The sequence below is a fragment of the Hippocampus zosterae genome, chromosome 19, assembly GCF_025434085.1.
Source record: "Hippocampus zosterae strain Florida chromosome 19, ASM2543408v3, whole genome shotgun sequence".
Classification (NCBI taxonomy): domain Eukaryota; kingdom Metazoa; phylum Chordata; class Actinopteri; order Syngnathiformes; family Syngnathidae; genus Hippocampus; species Hippocampus zosterae.
The window spans coordinates 5,411,702-5,431,383 of NC_067469.1; the positions used below are offsets into that span (position 1 = coordinate 5,411,702).

The 19,682-nt window shown below is 45.2% G+C and overlaps 1 protein-coding gene across 3 annotated transcripts in view; it reads left to right on the plus strand.

The window, feature by feature from the left end:
• The first annotated feature begins 2,203 nt into the window (after nt 1-2,203).
• Nucleotides 2,204-19,682, plus strand: part of LOC127592380 (1-phosphatidylinositol 4,5-bisphosphate phosphodiesterase beta-4-like) — a 28,869-nt gene continuing 11,390 nt past the window's right edge. For 2 of the 3 annotated variants that reach the window (XM_052053083.1, XM_052053086.1), the window contains exons 1-13: nt 2,204-2,376; nt 4,337-4,386; nt 9,052-9,129; nt 15,220-15,318; nt 15,847-15,927; nt 16,097-16,156; nt 17,119-17,262; nt 17,995-18,074; nt 18,152-18,205; nt 18,290-18,371; nt 18,451-18,551; nt 19,020-19,077; nt 19,557-19,665. In XM_052053083.1, the coding sequence (XP_051909043.1) occupies nt 15,235-15,318; nt 15,847-15,927; nt 16,097-16,156; nt 17,119-17,262; nt 17,995-18,074; nt 18,152-18,205; nt 18,290-18,371; nt 18,451-18,551; nt 19,020-19,077; nt 19,557-19,665 (853 nt within the window). In that variant the 5' untranslated portion in view covers nt 2,204-2,376; nt 4,337-4,386; nt 9,052-9,129; nt 15,220-15,234. The other variant, XM_052053085.1, reaches the window with a different exon arrangement.

Below are 19,682 nucleotides of genomic sequence, written 5' to 3' on the forward strand. Positions count from 1 at the left end.
TTCCCAAGAGGAAGGCGACTGACTGTCGGACAAGCTCTGCTGCAAACACGCTGCCTGGATTGTTTGCTGCAGCGGATGAGAGATTTCAGCTCAGTGAGCATCTGATGGATTACCTTCTGCACGTGGCCTTTTTCCCCTCTGTGATGACGAATAATAGTAGAGGAATATGATTTTCACGAAAAAGTGAGTTGTTTCAGACTCACCTCCCAGGCACATGCTGAAGACTGTGAAGGGTGAGTTTGACATTCCTTTGCCCATTTACATTTCAGAATGTGATTTGAAACGCTCTCTGTACTTTTCATGAAATTTTGATCATGGCCACGGTTTGAACCAGGAACAGATAAATCCCGTGATCATAGTCTGCTTTTGCTGTCTGAAAAGCTTCGTTTGAAACCTTCAAAGCCCATTTTGGGACCCTAACCTTGATATTAGCATAACTTCACTTTTTTTTTTGGTTCATCTAGGGAAGCTGTCGCAAGCATAAACTGTGTTCAACATATGTAGCCTCCCCCTCTTCTCAGGTCGCCCCCCTAACGAGTGGCCAGTGACCAGTTTTCACAAGATTGAGCATGTTACGTAAGCGTAGTCGGAGGATGGCAACGAGGTGTCCTTGGAGTGGACGTTAATGAGGCTCTTCAACACGCCGCGACTAAGGTAGGAGAAACATTCACACACAAGAGAATGCAGCATACGCATACGAATTAGCACGGGAATTGTGATTTGATATGTATAATCGGAACGCCGCCCCCCCCCCCCCCCACACACAAAAAAAAACGCTTTTTGTTGTGTTTTTCTTCATAAAACTTTTTCTGAGCCTTGAAAAACTTTGGCAGTCACACAAGTCTGAAAGATGAACTATTTACTGAAAGGAAAAGCTTTAAAAAAAAAATCTTTTCAGTTCGACAGATCAGTGACAATGTGACGAGCGAGTACCTTTCTATGTGTGACGTGTCCTCAAACCTGTTGCGTGACTGCGATGTGTTATTGGTTCAGCCTAATAACCTGCAGCCATTGTCCTGACTCTTGTTTGCTGCGCCAATATTCTGCGATGTTCTATTAAGCGCCACCGTCAAGCCGCTTGCGCAACATTGTCACTTTGCATTCATGTTTGTGTGTGTGTGTGTGTTATGGTATAGTTTGTGCTGCAGGAGGAGTGACTCATTGTTGTCCGCATGCAAAACGTCAGTGCCGGGAAAGGTTACAATCATTACGTATTGATTTTTGGTTTTCACAATTCCTTACAAATTGTTTCTCGACAACGCACGTTTTATTTTCAAGGTCACAACAATTCCAAAATGTCCCCGCGCGTGCCTTTTTTCCATGTCATTTCAACAGCCACAGTGATGGGCGTGGCCTGTGTTTTTACTGCCTTTTTCGTTGGCCGTCGCAGCAGCTCCTGTATGATATTAATATTACAATCTCGAACATTGCTGGTGCCAAATCATGATTTATGCCAGATGCAGCAAAGCAGCGTTTCAACATCACGACGACATACAGTAGTTTTCTGGCATTCCTCATTTTGGTGGCTCATTTTGCTTCAGAATGCTTTCGAGATTTCACTGAACCCTGCATCAGCTCAAGACCTTCGCAAACCACCCAGAAAAAAAATGTCAATCCAGAATGGCTTGAAATTATCATGACTTAATTGTTTCCCGAACAGTTCTCAAACTACCTTGCGCCGGATACAGCCAAACATCCCGAGAACGTAGTCGATACATCAACCATTCTGACATTGGGCCACGAGCTTGCTTTAATGTGTTGAGATTGCCCTTGCAACAACTCAAGACTGGATACAGCAAAGTAGTAGAACATAACTAAGACAGAATTTCTGGCGATGGGATCAAGACATTCCTGTGCTGGATGCAGCACATTTTCTATTAATTCACTATTGGGGCTGTATTTTCCAAGCTTCAAGATCCGTGTTGTCACCATTTGCTCCCACGCATATCATTAGAAATTGGTTACTGTATTTCTTTGGCGACATGTGCAGTCTATTGTGCGTGCAAAGGGGGGGGGGGGGGGGCGCGCTTTTAGTGTTTGCCCGGATCAAGGGACGGCGGCTCCACTCGTCAGCTGTTAGACAGGCAGGGAGGAGCTGGATGTGCTTGGGCTGGATGACTCACTCTCCGCGCACTCACCCCCCCCCCCCCCCCGTCTCTCTCTCCATCTCTCTCTCTCTCTACCCCCCACCCCGCCCACCCCCTCTTACAATCAAGCATAACAAAAAGAAGAGCAGCTTGTGAGTCGGACGTCCGCTGCTCCGTCTCCACGAGCCGGGACCACCACCAGCAGCAGCAGCAGCACTTGCGGGAAGACAAAAAGGAGATAGCTGGGGAGGGAACGAGTCGCACTGGACTGCTTGTTGGACTCCTCTGGGTACTCAGCATCCTTCTTCTTCGTGGATAAAAATAAAAAACACATTAAAAGCTTGCGAATCTTCTAAGAAGCTAGCGCTACTCGTACTTGTTTAAAACGATCCTTTGCAGATCTTTTTTTGCAATGCAACGCTCGTGTTGTTTTTTAAGAATACAAAAAAAAAACTTGAATAGGATAGCTCGCGTCACATTTATTCCACGCACAGCTGGAGACAGTTCTTCGCTCATGGCTAACTTGCTAGCGTACGCGGAGCTTGAAACGTTAGCAGGTTAAAAAAAAAAAACGTGACACATTTTGTTTCGATGCGTGTGTACGTGTAAGCGCGCGGGGGCTTTAAATGCAAAAGAGGGGGGGGAGAGTATTGATGTTTCCGCGGTCTGTAAGGGTAGTGGCGGTGAGGGGAAGGCACAGCTAGCCGTGTAGCGGGACAGAGGCAGACTGCAGCCGGGCAATGACAAAGCCGGTGCCCGCCGTGCAAAGGCTGCTGGAGTGTTTGTTTTTATCAGGTTGTTTACCGGAGGTGCTATGCATTTGTTGTGTGTGTGTCCGTGTCCCATATAATACTGCTGCATGCAAGGTGTCATTGCTCAAGGTCTCTCCTCCAGCATCATGGAGGCAATACGAGGAACCCTGCAGGATGTTTTTGTCCCCCCCCCCCCAACCTGGTGTTGTTTTCCTGAAACTGGAGAGGTGCAGGATATAAAAATAAATTATAGATAATATATGAATATATAAAATATGAGAAAAGTATAATATTCCCAGGATACAATTATAAATAAAACATTGAAACATATAATATTCCCAGAAAATACACCTCTAATTTTGGAGGAATGTTGAATTATAAGAAACATTTCCAGGGGGAAAAAATTAATATATGAGAATAAAGTCTTCAGGTTAAGAGAATATTTTATTTTTTAGGCTTAACGTTGAAATATTAGGAATTTAAAGTTATATTGTCAGGACAAAATTATTACAAGAATGAAGTCGTTAACATTATGAGAGTTAAATTGTGAAGTTCATCATTTTACATCGTAAAGCACAGGGATATTCTCGTAAAACATGAAATAAAATGGAGGGTTTTAAATGAAATTATCATTATCATACTGGGAAAAGTCACAATTTCTCCCAAAAAAAAAGGTCGATATTATAAATAGACGTATGTTAACCCAAACCTGTGTTATGATAGCTATGTTTTCGTCAGTTTCAATTATAACAAACAGTATTCCTTTCTGCTCTGTTGCGATTAATTTCCCGAAGCAAACGTCAATGGCAACATGTCTGTTGCTCGGTGTGACAAGTGTTTGTTCACGTGCACCCGGCATATTAAGTGCTCCATATTTGTTCAGTGTAATAACCCGCAGGCAAGCCGCTGGGTGTATTTGCTCTATAAACAGCTCCCAACTCTTTGTGTAGCATTTTCCAGAAACTTTTTTTCTTCATGTCAAACCATCTTCCCAAAGATGGCGTCATGTGAGTGGTGTGCGATGCCGTTTTATTTACGTCCCCTTTCAGTTTTACAGGTGCCATATTGCAACACATCAGTCTTAGTATTACCATTTGAGATGTGGTGTTTATTCATTCACATCGACCATCCATACTGGTAATTGGGGCATGTTTATGAGAGGAGACTTGTTCTCTCCTTCTGCTTTTTTCTGTGCCTCCTTTGCTTGTCCTTCAGGTGAGCGGCTTCCAGTCCCATCGAGTCACTTCCATACTTTCTCTTCACGTCGGCATCCGTGACAAGGTTTCATTGTTGCCTGTTTGCTCTGATAAGGCGCGTGTCTGACTCCGCTGCTGGTAGGCGTTATGATTTGTGCCATGCTTTTCCCCAACGGGAGGGAACCGGCGGCCTCCTCCCAGGCGAGCTTCCGACTGTAAAGCAGCCAAATAAGCCCCAATGGCGTGATTGATGAAATACTCTCCCCTTCTTACCGTATGTCCTTTTTTTTTGTCTCTGCAGGCTGGCCGAGATATGAGCGTTTCCCGCTGAATGTAATTAATGCAGAACTGGTGAGTTGTTTTTTTTTTTTTCCTTCTTGGATATTAGGCCTTTACATCTTGAAACTGCTTCGTCATTATTCTTAGGCCAAATAAATCACCATTTTGGTGACATTTCTCATATTGTGGTGCCTTGAGATACGTGTTACTCCACTTGCGGGTTTGTTTTTTTCCCCCGATATGAGGCGTTGTTTGGATAATTTATTGTATTTTGTTTTGCTTTGACTCCACCAAACTCACTTTACACTACATAGCACCTTGGCAGACAGCGAACAATTCGTCAACGAAGATTGATATAAACCAGAACTCAAATGTGATTTGGCAAAATTCAGCCTCAACAGTCTTATTTTGCTGCGTGAAATTTGGGAGGCGAGTCTGAGTAGAGCCACAAAACATTCTCGAGAAGCCATGCCCAAAAACACGCAGGAAGACTGCCATTTTGGTTTGAAGCCACCATTTTGCCCATTGCCTTTAACATCTCATTCATCCATCAGATTTTGTCCGATACCAATTAAGAACTGTGCATCCTATGCAGAAACTTGACCAGATTTGTCAGTTTACGTCATCGTGTGTAAGGCGTGGTGTGCATGCGCCGCACCGTGACAACACAGTCACTGCGAAACAGGGCCACTGCTGCTGCTGCTGCGTTGAAGCTTCCCAGAAGGATGCCGTAATGAGGCAGGGAAGTGATAGCTCCCCATACGAGGTTCTCTGCGTATTATGTAATCTGTATTAATGATGACATCATGTGTAGCACAAGGCCTGCGAGGGCGTGATTAGCATTCGGGTGTTTTACGCCTTCTCTGTATATCAGATTCTCAAATCATGTCTTGAAGTTATCGAGTCATAGTCTAAAATTAAGTCCTGTAAAAAAAGGATCTTTAAAGTCATTTAAGAAATGATAGCAAAGAAGAAAACAAGCAGGCAGCTACTTAGTGCTAACGTAGCTGTAATTGTCGTCCACTTTTTTTTCCTCTTGAAGGCGACAAAAGCTATCAGTCTTTTTTTTTTCTTATGCTAGCGCTCTGTTCAATGCATGCCCACACACGTGAACACCCGCCATCTTCCCCCATGGCTGCGTCCACGGTGGGGATACACGTGAATGAATTGTGCTCTTCCAATTAAACTGCCGACCTTCGCTCCAGAACGTCGCAATACTCGACGGCGTCCCATCCTCTGCTGGATTGCTATTATTACACACAGCCGGCCCGCTAAAGGCTCTTTAGTAGAAGTCAGCAATAAAAATAAAAAAAATAGCAAGAGCACAGATTATTATTACTGTAGATCAAGCAAAATAAATAATTATGTAACATTTATCCATCGATATGTGGCGCGTGGTGCGTTCGTGCCGATTGACTTGCATCATCCAAAGCCGCCGTCCTCGCTTTTCATCCAAAGGATTGAGCCTAATTTATGGCCTGCGTTTTCACAACCGTCCTTTGAACTTTATTGCTTGTAAAACAAAAACCCGAGGATTGCATTTGAGTATTATAAACGGGGGGGCGGTGGGGGCAATGGATTTCCCAAGCCAGCGCCAGATATTCGTCAGCAGCCACTTCTCGTCGCTGTCGTTTAAACAAACATCAGGGCCCGGCGTATAAATCCGTTATTAGGAGGCTGTCATAACAAACGGTGAACATTTGGGAAAAGTGCATCGCCGTTTCGTGAACGCTACTTTGAGAAATTCTTTAACAGAAAAAGAAATGGACCACTTTTTTTTTCTTCTTTTTTTTTTTTTTAAATTACAACGATGAAAGTAAAGCATAAGTAACCACTGTTTATTTTACGATATATACAGCGGAACAAAAATCTATTCCAGGACTACCCCAAAGGAAATAATAGAAATAACAATCGATTCTGGAACCAAACCATTATTTTCAACTTTTTTTTTTCCGTTGACCAGCTAGGCATTTTTTAAAAACATTTTAACCTCCTTTTAACACATTTCTATCCATCCGGTTATTAATACAGTGGCCCACATCTCTCCTTTAATCACTCACGAATGAGTAAACGCTCATTCGGTGCGACGCTGACTTGATTCTTGGACAAGGAAACGCTGTCGTTCTTTTCAAGGTGCGGGAACTGATGATTCGATCCGTGTTCTCTTGCTGACTCGCTCAGTGGAAGAACAGAAAAATGACCGAGTCTCAACTCCCCACTCCAACCTTGGAATTGAAACTTTGGCTCCTGACAAGCTTTTATAAGTCCGTGCCGGATGTAATAATTCATTTGTTCCACTTATGATCAGGCTTTGCTGCAGATTCTTCTGCTGCTTCGTGGATTTGCCTAAAACCTTGACAGAACCAGACCTCAAAGTGCATCTTTTATTTGGAGTCTTATCCTATTTGCATTTTTTTCTCTATCTTTTAGTTTAAACTTTGTTAAAATTCTGTCATCGATGACACAGTGACGTTTTTATTAGTTTTCCCCCACGAGCTACATCATGAATAAAAATAAAGTCAGCTGATTTCAGAAGTAGGCATGCAAGCCTGAGGCCAAACCTGCGCCATGCTTCACAAATGAGCTTGTGTGTTTTTTTTGGATCACAAGCACATCCTTTATTTCTTCATACATTGGGCCTTTCCACCTGTCTTGAGGTGAACCTCTACCAAAATGACGGAAATTTGGATTGGTTTCTACTTCCTTTTTTTTTTTTTTTTTTTGCTCCCATCCTTGCGGGTCTCTTTGCCGGTATCGATCAGCTTTTTTTGCGATTTGCACTGACTTGTCTCGGATGCCGTGGAGCCTTTGATTCTTGTTTGCGCTGTCTGACAAAGACGTCGACTGGCTGCTTCTCTAGCTCGCCACCCTATGCGTCGAAACTTGGTCCCGTGTTTGTCTTCTTCGTTTTCAACCGAGGGCGGTGTTTAAAGAGCATTTTATTGTCGTTGACTTATTCTTATTAGACTGGCTCACCTCTATTTACTCACGCATGACAGTTAGGACCATTGAAAGGTTACTAAAACGTGTACAGTTGACTCAGGTTTTGCGGCTGTGGCAGTTCTCTCAAACAAGAGAACATGTTGCAAATCTAACTCACCTCAGCAGGAAAACGGTCCCCCTTTGAACCCCAAAGACCCTTTGCCCATTGCGCTCCTCTGTTTAATTGATTAAACACCAGAATAAACCGTCCCTTCCATTCCGCTGCCTTAAAGCCGCTCTTTCCAATCCGGCAAAAAAAACAAAAACAAAAAAAAAACTCCCAGCGGGCCTGTGGGGATGCAGCTGCATGACAAAAACCTGCGTATTTGCTTTGGAGAGCGCTGCCGTCGTTTTATGTCCCAGAGGAGCCATATGAAACGGGAAGATGGCTGAGAAATAACCCCCCGCGGGGTGTTTGGGGCAACTGATATTCCAGCAGACACCAGGGACAGGGCCATGTTTTTTGATTCAGACCACCAAATGTATTTTGCTAGCACTGATGTCACTTGTAAAAACGTCCTTCCTTGCCACCTTGGCTTCTATGACCTCCAAAGAGCTCAGAGAAGCCAAGTCGGAACCACAATTTCCGTTGGTTGTTCATTGACCTGACATGATTGTCTAAAAAAAATTACAACAAAAATGTTCTGTACATAGAGTGAAAAGGTGTTGCGTCTAAATAAAAAGGAAATGTTAATCAAGCAAGTCCTATTCTAGCAATGAGCCCGCTAATGGATGTTATCGTCCTTCAAAACTCCTCCCTATCACTCGGTACATCAGGAATTTTCAGTAAAACTACTCTCGTGGTCGAAATCTATCTGCCTCGGTGGAGTTCTGCGCTCTGCGTTGATTGCATAAAACATCAGGTAGTCTGTGAGGCTGCGTTATATTTAGAAGAGCCTATTCCAGGTAACATGGGAGCGAATGACACTTCGCCGTGTCCCATCTCATGATACCTGTGGGATATGGTGTGTGTGTGTGTGTGCGTGTTTGTGTCTGAGTGCGCGTGAGTCTTTGTGCACCCGTTGTTTTAATCCCTTGCGGCATTGTCGATGGTGAAGTGACGCCGCCGGGGCTCTGCCTCTGTGTACACCTCGTAAATCCTCACATAGACTGCCGCTTTAATGGTAATTGCACACGTCGTGTCCCATCCAAATACGGTCGACGCCTATACGGTACAGTACGTCCTTAACGCGGTCTCAATCTCGATGGTCTATATCGGTTCCATTTGTTTCCCAACTGCTCACCTAACTAAAAATTAAAAAAAATGCAATCAAAAATCAGTATTCCCCATTGAAATGAATGGAAATGGCATTTTGCTTCTGGTGTTGTGCCCCCGCGCTGCCTCCATTTATCCGTTTTTCTTTTTACCAAGCAGGCCTCAAGCACTTCCTGTCCTGCTTGGGAAAAGCCATGGAATTATTGAGCGCTTTATCTCCTCAAATGTCTTCTTCTTGAAATGCATTTACAGTAATTGGTACTTTTTGTAATGTCGCAAAGCAAACTAATGCAGAGAAAGAACGATCGTTTGTAAACAGTAATCACCATTGTACCTCGGGTGTGTGTGTGTGTGTGTGTGTGTGTGCGGGCGCATGCGCATGTGCCCACGAAACCCCCTCTAGGCGCCCTTATTATTACTGTAAGTGTACACCATGAGACTGAAGTCAGCAGCGTGATTACACTCAAGAAAGATTAAATTTTCTTCTCGCTGTCTCCATGACCCCCTTTTATTTATTTTTTTATTTTTTCTGCTTTCAGAGTGGTCTCGTGCTGGCCTTTGCTGTTTACCCTCCTCCCCCCTATACCTCCCCTCATTTTGCCGCCCCACCCTGCTCGGTAAGTACATCAAGATAACGTCACTTTTGAAATGCGAGAATATTAACTGTGGTCTGTGAAGTTGTGTACAAATGAAAAATCTGCCTCCCTCTCGCTAATCATGAATAAAATGCAGCAATGATACAGTTGAAATCAAGTCCTGGGCATCATACTGGGGTCGTTAAAGGCAATCATTCAAATCGACTACTTTCGCTAAGCAGCACAAACACGAGAAGTGTTTACTCCACGGGTGGGGATGGAAACATAACTTAGTATGTGTGTCTAATGATGGGTCAAGCAATTTGTGTCAAGGCCCAAGGGAACGCTCAGGCCCGGTGGCCTTGTGAGCCCCCCGTCCCCCCCCCCCCCCCGTCCCTGTCAGTATAAATACACACTGGGGTGCAGATCACAGGAATGTTTGTCTGTGTACTTGTTATTGAGTTGTGTGTGTGGTGTACGGCGACATCTGCATGATGTCGCCGCTATAAGCAGGCGAACTGAAGGCCATGACTGGCCCGCGGGTTGCTATGGCGACCAGTTGGGTCAGAGATGAGCAACCTCTGTGGAGTGTTTGTTTGTCAGGCAGGTTTTCCTCCTCCAGCTCATCTCGCCGTCTGCCTGAGAAACACTCGTTACAAAAAAAGAGGATATCTATGAGATAGTCGCTTTCATACTCAAGGGCCTTCGTTATATTTATACAATTACGGAGGTGCGCCTGAATTGTGGCCTTGAATTTATTCCCCCCACGTCATTTTGGTCCATATTAAGCTCTTAGCTGCTCGGTCCAGAGCAAGTCAGTCCCTTGCGGCTCACGCAACCTTCCAGTTTCCCAAGTCGCTGCCAGAATGAGAGTCAACTTTCAAGGTGTGACTCAAGTGGCGGCGATAGTTGCAATGATTCCTTCTAGTTGGCCTCGGGACCCTCTCACAGTAGGTTGAGCCCAGCGCAAGACTCACATTACGGGGGAAGCATGTGACCCCTGGACCTCGGAGCTGCTCCTCCTCCACCTTCTCTCTATATGGACATGTTCTATTTTCCTCAGCCCCCGAGCCTAGCAGGGATGCGCACATTCTCTATCAATTCATACTTATTTGGGCAATGGGAGAAATCCCTTATTTTTGTCCAGCTCATCTTTCCCCCCCCTCCCCTCCCGTCTTCCCCTTTGCTGTCTCTAACTCACGAGCGTGTTTATAGCAAGTTTCCCCTCGTTGGGGTCATGTTGTGGATAGCAGCCGCATCATCGGCTCACATTTCAGACTTAACATTACTGTACCGCGGCCAGGTGGAATGCATTGTAGTGTACTCCGCTAGTTAGTAACGGGTGCATGGCTCTCTTACAGACCCTCTCTCAGAAATAGGCAGATCTTTATTTTTTCTTTTTTCACTTGGTTGTTTAGTTATACACTTGACTGTCGAGTTGGCACCCCGGAGACCAATCTATTGCTTTGCAAGACATTAAAAAGCTCATTTTTTAAAATGTTTCTTTGAAGACAGAGCCCCCAATTAGGTACGTTAAGTCAGGAGGGCCTGAAAGTTGACCTTGTGGAAAGTTGAAATCATTTTCCATTAAAATCGCAAGCGTCTCAGATACCACTGTACACTTTGGTTAGTGTGTGTGTGTGTGTTTTGGGGGAGGGGTGTCCTTAGTTTGTACTTTGAATATTTTTGACCATGTTAGGGCAAATGCGCTTCAGGAGAGCCTTCCTCAAGTTATGTGTAGTTGGGCAAACTGAACCTTTGACCTCCTAATCTGCTATCACCGAGACCATCACACACACACACACACACACACACACACACACACACACACACACACACACACACACACACACACACAGTTTCTTACAGCAGTGGGGACCGCGCGTGATGTAACACGGTAATTTGGGTATAATTTGATGTTTTCACTCTGGAGGCCAAAGCCTTGTTATCTAACGTATTCTGACCAAAGAATTCCAACGCTGGCAGGTTGTCCTCGCCTGTGGCACCTTTTGTCACCTCCAAGTCGGGCACAAACGCATCCGTGCTCAGATTAGGTTTAAGCCTGTCCATTTAGATTGCGGTGTCCTCACATGCCAGCAGGAAAGATTATTGTATGAATATTAGGCCATCTGTGTGTGTGTGTGTGTTCGCCGCGTGCCAGCGCAGCCTGAAACGACATGCAGTTTGGAGGCAAATGCACCCTGTCCACGTTGTGAGAATTTTGACTCGATTTAGCTTTTTTTTTCCCCCCCCCGCCTATTATGTTGTGTTCCTGTTTTTTGTCCTCGGTCAGCATCCATCAATCCCAACAGTAGTTGCGAATATATTGATGAAATGAATGTCATTGAACTCGTCTTCCACTCCCACGCTTGCTTCCATTCAACGTGCTCCCAAATAACCCGAGGACAGACTTTATTTAACCGCCCGTTCAACCCATTCACCCCACCACCTCCTCAAAAGCCTTCTTTCACTGATGTTATTGCCCTCAGCTCAGCAAACACACACACACACAAATTCAGTTTAGTATCCTCTATTCAGTAAAAGCTTCAGGCCGTCATTTATTAGGGAGACGCTTCGTCCATTAAGCCACGTGTTAAATTCTTTGGATAGCTCAATTTGGCAGCGTGCGGATAGTGAAGTCTATATGTAGAGCTCTTTAGGCCATACCTGGTCTTGGGTGTTTGTATGGATGTATTTTATCAACTAATTGACATCTTCCAGTGGGAATTAGTACTGGATATTAGCCCCCACGGCCATGTTTGAATATGGCTAAGCCAACGAATGATTGATATTTGAGGCAACATTGGAACTCGTCACGTTGGTACTTTTTAGAACAGCAAATGAATGACGTAACCCGGGGACCCGTGAGTGATGGTGAACTATAATAGGCAAAAAGAAACATTGGGGGGAGGCCTCGCTTGGGTCACAGCAATCTTCCTTGAAACAGTTTTAAAGTCTGATTTAGGTTGACATGAAATGCGGATTAGTGGTTTTTACAAACACGGTAAGATCTTAATGCGTTTGTACTTAAAAAATCTCTCGAACAAATGTGATGTTTAGAAAAGGGAGCTTTTAACCTCTTATGTTGTGGGTCAAATTGACCTGTTTGAAACATCCCCAAAATATATGGTGGCGGTAATGCAAGGCAGGGGAAAAAGGAGATCGGGTCTAGCAGGAATTGCATGAGTTGTAATTCTAAAGTATTAACAACGTGTAATCCATGGGATGTCACAATGAATATTTCTTCATAAAAGACATTGCATGTCCAAAGTTTGGAGTCATTTCACACAAAGATAAAGTGCACTGCGTCTATTACCAAGCAGAACCGGCTTACGCAACAGCATGTGTGCAATTGCCCACCCAGAATAATACAATCATCGTTTGCTAATTTAATATATCTTACCACCCCTAGTTAGAACATATTTTAATGGACCGGTCAAGGAACGACACAGCTGCCGGGTGGCGCTTTCAATTGCTTTATTGAGCAAACTGCGCACTTTTGGTACCAACCCTCGTGTCACAGGGCCAGGGAAGGATCTCCATCCGTGTTTGCTTTGCTGCACCTTCAGCCTGCTGTTGACTGACTCATGAGCCAGGAAAAAGAAAAAAAAAAAAAAGATGGCTGCCTTGCTTCCACTGTCATATTTGCTGTTTGCTCAGAGAACACGGGCCGTATTGCAGTCGTAAAATCTCATATTGGATTAGAGAACTTTTCCCCCCTGTGTAAATGTCGGACCCGTATGGGTGATATGCGCTGCGCAGTCAAGGCAAACATGAAATCTGACACAAAGAGCATTTCATATGACATGTCACTCATGTATATGTGTAACCCTAACCCTTTTTTTTTTGGGTCATGTTTTGTTTGTTTTTACAAATAGGGCAAATATCTTCCAGCAAAAGGAGCTCATCTCATGTTGTTCCTTCGACCGCAAACTGGTCGAGACCAATTTAAAAGCGCATCTGCTGGTTGCGGCCAAATAAGGTACTCTTATTTTGCCTCTGTTGGTTCGGGACGCCGTTTTTCAACAATCGGTTCCATTTGGCTGTAGAGAATCAATAAAAAAAAGAGAGAAATGAAATTGTCGAGTCTTAATGCCACTCGTCCTGAGCACCTAAGGCGAATTGAACCCGTCCTCTCTCAACCTTTACACTGCCTGACGGATGTAGCCTCATTTTGGTTTATGAGGTGTGGGACCGCTGGGTGTTCTCTATCTTTTGTAATTATCTCCTTGTCAGGGTTTTGGGCAGACGGTGCTCGGACCTTACTCGCTCCCGCCTCAGTCTCTCACCTGCGCGGTACGACCGCAACCCAAAGCTGTTCTTGGACTTGCGTCATCTCTCAGGGAAAATATTACCTAACGCATTCTGTGGAGATCTAGCCTAGCGCAACCCCGACAGGACGGCGCAACCCAATTAGACTAAATTAGGATCCAGCTACAATCTGATTTGGGATTATTCGTTAGATTTAATCAGATGTTAAAGACCATCTGTTCAATTGCGGAATACTTCTTCTAGCTGTGTAAAACACAACTGGATTTACTTACGGAATAAAATGCCATTTTGAGGGCTTTCCCGTGTTGATAAATATATTGTTATATAGATTTTTTTTTGGAATGATTAAATGATCACAGCGTGAAGTGATTCATAGTATACATGAGATAAAAAAAAAAAGAATGATAAACAAATTCAAATTTCTATCCATTAACTCATTCACTCCCAAAGACGGTTTTAAACGTCTTTTCAGACTTGGTCCAGAATTGGCTGGCACTGAATGAGTTAAGGTGTTGTCGAGCTAATGGTTGTGCCGGTACTGGAACCAGATTGTTAAGGCTTAAAACCCTAAAAGTCCAATAATATACTATTTGAGCACTTTCATTTTTCATCATTTTATGCTAATCCATGCTTTTGGCCAAGTGCACTGACATGAAGTTGTTTTTCTGGGTTTCTGTACTGACTCCCTGCCCGGTCTTGGTCATTAATCAGCAGAGGACGTAAGCGTCAATGTCCCCCCCCCCACCTCTCGACACACCTCGTTCATCTGTTCTCACGGTCTCCCGGTAGGATGCCACAGATGGTAGAGCGTTGGGTTAGATGGACTCGGCCCATTTAGTTTTATTTCGCCGTTGACGGGCGCGATGAACTTGCCAAGCGCGCTGTGGAGCCGTGATGCAAAACAAGCAAACGGGAAGGAAATACCAGTTGGTAAACAAACACAGGCTTTCAATCCGCTGCGAAATGGACTTGTTTTTCATGCAATGACATCATCGACAGGGGATCTGTTCGTCGTTACCATGACATTACAAACGACAAATATTAGACGTCAATGGTCGGTGAAATGATTTTCTTCCATGTGGCCAACAGAAAAAAGCTCCACGGCAGGGAGTGAGTTAAGTCGTATCTTGACATCAAAAGATGCTTCATCTGCTCTTGGCATGCCAGTGTTCATCGCCCCCCATCAAGAGCAGACACCCCCCGCCCCGCCCATTGGCCTCTTTCTACTCTCTGTCACATACAGCGGTTTGCCTCACCCGTCTCACCCCCCGACTGATCGCCAGCCACTTTTTTTTTGTGGCATCTCGCCTCTTGTCACTTGTCTGTGCTTATTTTCCCCGCTTGTGCCCTTCTTACTGACTTCTCTTTAGTTTGTTTTTTAGCATGAAGCCTGTTCGCACACCATCTATTCGGTATCGAGTAGGGATTTTTCATGGGTGACCACGGGAGGCGAAACTGCCCCCCCCCCTTGCAAGAGTGTCTCCATTTTGAAATAGTCATAAAAATAAAGATATACACCACTCAAATCGAATCAATAAATGTTCCAGGCTGTTAATCGCGCCGCATTCCACAGCGAGAGCTGCGATATTGCGTCAGGCTGGAATGGGGGGAAAGAGCATTAACAAGGTTAGGCAATTTTTTAAAAACGATAAAAGCCGGGGAATGAAGATAAACGAGAGCTGTCAGCGCGATCAAGATTGGAGTCACAGTTTATGACACGTCGTTTTGTTCTCGAATATTCGATTTTTCGCGACAGTCCACCCAAAAAGAAGCGAAATGACGTTTCCGTGTCCTATGCCAACTGTATTTTGCAGATGTTCAACTAATTGTCCGACTTGCGTGACTCGCCTTGTGTCGCAGGTCAGGTGAGCAGCCATGACAAAGTCGTACGAGTTCAACTGGCAGAAGCACGTGCCCGAGTTCATGCAGGAGGGCGCCCCATTCGACAGGTTTGATGAGGTACAAAAAAATAAAAATCTGCGGTTTTCTACGGGTATATCACCTGTGCAATTTTTGGAGTATTCTTTTATCTTGCACATCAATTGAATGCTCAGAGCAAAGGTAAACCTGGCATCTCGCTGACAAGCCGTAAGTCCGTTGTTTGTATTTTTACGTGTGAATTTGAGCCAATAAACAGTCGGCATTTCGGAAACTAGAAAGCCCGCAGGCGATATTCTTGTCTTGATTTTAAATCGCCTTTGCCAATTACACCCTCCACCCACGCGCACACACTCAAGCAAATATGCTAAACAGCATGGATTTTATTTTTTTTCTCTTCTCCCACAAGCGACACCCCGCTGAGTGACTGATTCTTTAGAGAGTTACTGTTTGTTATTATGCGCGAGCCCGTCAGCAACCTGTTTATATACTTTTTGACGGTCGTATTCCAGGCCCGCCCACAATAGGCGAACATCTAAACCATAGGGAGAGAACGCGTCCAAATATCCACTGATGGATTGATGAATGAACTATTTTGCCTCTGTTCAGGACCCGTACATCTTTGAACCCAATTGTCAGGTTAAAGTGGACGAGTATGGCTTCTTCATCACCTGGAAAAGCGAAGGAAAGGTACCAACTACGGCGAGCACCCATTTAAAACCCACAAATGAAGTTCTTCTTGAGCTTTGATAAGAGTCTCATTTTGCTGGAGGTGTTATATTTAAGACAAACGCATGTCTGGTTCCTTGCTCATTAATTGTCATTACCTTTCCTCGCCGCGACCTCGTCTCCCCCGCAGGAGGGCCAGGTGCTGGAGTGCTCCCTCATCAACAGTATCCGTGTCGGCGCCGTCCCCAGGGTGAGGAAAAAGCCCCCCCATCCCGCAGTCATGAAAAAGCAGCATAGGGATATTATTTATGTCGAGAGCTGCGCTTTTATTTTTGATGCACCGGGTTAAGGAGTTTGCACGTTCGGGTCAAAAGCTGACACCGAGAAGACACCGTTCCTCTCTGAGAATTCATTATGCCACGATATGAGAGCGAGGTCGAAATAGACAGCGGCTCGTAATAGTCATGTTGGAAGCCAGCTTGCTTTTCTTTATTTTTGATCATATGGAGGAAGATAGAGGTGCAAATGTCAGACAGACAAAAGGAGAGAGAGACGTGTGTGGTGTACATATGAAATATCAATAACAGTGTCCAGACGGCCCCCGTAATGTAGAATTAAGAAGCAAGCCATCAAGTTGCCCACCTGCACGACACAGGTTTGAGGCGGCTTACGTGGCCATTAGCAGCTCGCTCTGCACTGTTGACATTCAGCAGACGTGCGCTTGTTTTATCCCTAAGTGGTGTGTGTGTGTGAGGGGGGGGGGGGGGTGTATGCATGCATGCGTGCGTGCGTACGTGCATGTAAGGCCACCTATCAAGATGCTGTGGCCAGATATTGGCTCCTCTTGTTGCTGTAGCCGTGCTGCGTGAGGCGCGATGAGGGGGCTTCTCCTGCGAGGCTAACGTTATTACTTACACAAGCAGACATAATGCAATGAGCCACGCGGGAGACGAATGGCACTTGGTTTGCAAATATGTTGGCCTCGCTCTGCCTGTTGCTAGGTGCCTTGCTTTCACCCTTAACACACACGCACGCACACACTTGAACACAATTTCATATAGCGCACGTGATTGGCCGCGTGTTGTGCAGTGGTGGGAAGTAATAAAGTACAAACACCTTGTTGCTATACTTGAGTCCATTTTTCAGTTGTGGAAAAAAGAATGAAAAATTAGGAGATATACGCCTGATTTTGGTTCTTCTTTCCCATGCCAGGACCCAAAGATCCTGTCGTCGTTTGAGGCCACGGGCAAGACGGAGGCGGACTTGGAGGGCTGCGTCATCTGCATTTGCAGCGGCGCCGACTTGGTTAACCTCAGCTTCATGTTCATGGTGGCGGAGAACCCAGACACGGCCAGGGTGAGTTTGTTTTCAAGAATGTGCTGCTTGTCGCTATTTCTCACTGAACTCGGTAAGAATAAAAACAACTTTGTTGGCATCCCAACAGCAACATGCAAATAAAGTCGGCTAAGCTCACTTAAAAAAAAAAAAAAAGCTGAATTTATATCTCACTTGCAAACAGACAAGTTGATTTTAGCATCGCGACGAAAGCAAGAATTCTCAGCCAAGCGAGCTAATTTGACATCACAATTGATATTAATTCCTAAAATCATCTACAGCTTTGTGTCATTTGAATAATTTTTTTTTTTTTAAATCTTGAAAAGTCACAAAAGTCATAACAATTGCCTAGAAACTGTCAATTCCAGCCTTAAAAGAGGCCGTGTGTGGTTTTATCGAGGATGTCTACGCTCTGCAGTGTTTGCCGCCACGGGGTGACCCGATATTTATTCATCAACACACACACACACACATGCACGCGCGTGTTTGCCCACAGGTTTACGCTTTCACACACACTCACCAAGACACCATCAGCACCTTCCGGCATGCACGTGGCCCGTCGTAGCAGACCTCAAGACATGATAGAGTTATTTACATCAACACGCACGCGCGCGCGCGTGTGCGCGCACACACACACACACACACACACACACACACACACACACACACACCATAAAGAGCTCGTGTCATCTTGCTTAATGGCTTGTTTAGTTAGTTTCCTAATACGCAGCTCCTGCCGTCTTGTGTGTCCAGAAATGGACGGAGGGGTTGAGGTCGGTGATTCACAACTTCAAGGCCAACAACGTGTGTCCGATGACTTGCCTAAAGAAGCAGTGAGTGCAACCGGCAGCCGAGCAACGTACAGGTCGTCGACTAAATTGTGTCATACGTCCGTGTGCCCTTGTCTCAGCTGGATGAAAATGTGCGTCCTGACCAATGTTAACGGCAAGATTCCCGTGAGAGGGTAAGAGCCAATTGGCACGGAGGCACGGACTCCTTTTTATGCCACTCACTCTTTTTTTTTTTTTTCCCCCCCTCCAACTCCAAGGATTACCCGGACGTTTGCGTCAGGCAAGACGGAGAAGGGCATCTTCCAGGCTCTTAAAGATTTGGGCCTTCCCAGCGGCAAGGTGGGCTCTCTCATGCGGCAACATGCAAGCTGAAGCTTAAATGAATGACGATTTTTTTTTTTTTTTTTTTTGCCCGCAGAATGACGAGATCGAACCCTCGGTGTTCACCTTTGACATTTTCTACGCGCTCACGCAGAAGATCTGCCCTCGCACGGACCTCGAGGACCTCTTCAAGAAGATGTGCGAATCCGTCTTCCTTCTTCTTAAGACGTTGGACCGCACTTTGTGTACTTGTGGACAAATCCCGACAGACAAGTTGACTTCGGAGGTTCCACTGTAGCTGACTTTTTTTTTTTTAACCTTGACAATGAACACAAAACGTAGTGCCCTTGCGCCGCGTCGGATTCACGTTAGCTTCGCCAAAACGAGAATCGCCGTTAGCTTACCCACCGACCGCTGCATCCTCTTGCGAATAATTGTGACAAACATTGTCGCTGCGCCTGCCGCACTAACGAAAGCCTCTAACCCACTTCTCAAAGCATTAATGATCTTCGACCTAACGAAATTTTCCCCACAAAAAAAAAAAAAAAAAACCCGAAGAGCTTGTTGTTCCGAATCATGTGAATGGACTGCCTGCTGCGTGAACGACTGACCATTTCCAGACGCCTAACATTTTTGTTTTCTCTCTTCTAATCGATTCCTTTGCAGCAATGGAAGCAAAAGTGATTATTTAACAGTAGACCAGTTAGTCAGCTTTCTCAATGAAGTAAGCGCTTTATTTGTTTATTTTTCTCTCTCCGCGTGGGTGTGTCTTTCTGAGAGAGTTGGCACGTTTTGTGTGAGCGCCCGTGTGTTTGCCTTGCCTTCACCACCCTCGGTGTCTCCAATAGGACTCCATTAAGGAGACTATTTCAATTCCAAGGGCGACTTCTTTCAACGCCAACTCTGCATGCCATCCCTCAACCCCCCTCACCCCACCACCCCCCAGCCCCTCACCGTCCTCACTCCCTCTTGCTTCAGCCTAAGCCAGTGTCTGATGGGTGTTGCCACGGCAACGGGAGGGTAGACGTTTCCATCCTGTTGCTTCCCGCTGGCTGTGTTGTGTTTCTGTGGCCACTGCATCCCACGTGATACAACAGAGAGCATCTATTTGTGATTTGGCGTCACGTTCGAGTTATCATCCCTGACGTGCAACTTTTTCGTTCAAGCCTTTTCTTTTCTCATTTTTTTACGCTTGCTCCCCAGAATCAGCGGGACCCCCGGCTCAACGAGATCCTCTTCCCGTTCTATGATCCCAAGAGAGCCACACAGATCATTGAGAAATATGAACGGGATGAAGAGCTAAAGAAGAAAGGTGAGAGAGGAGGAGGA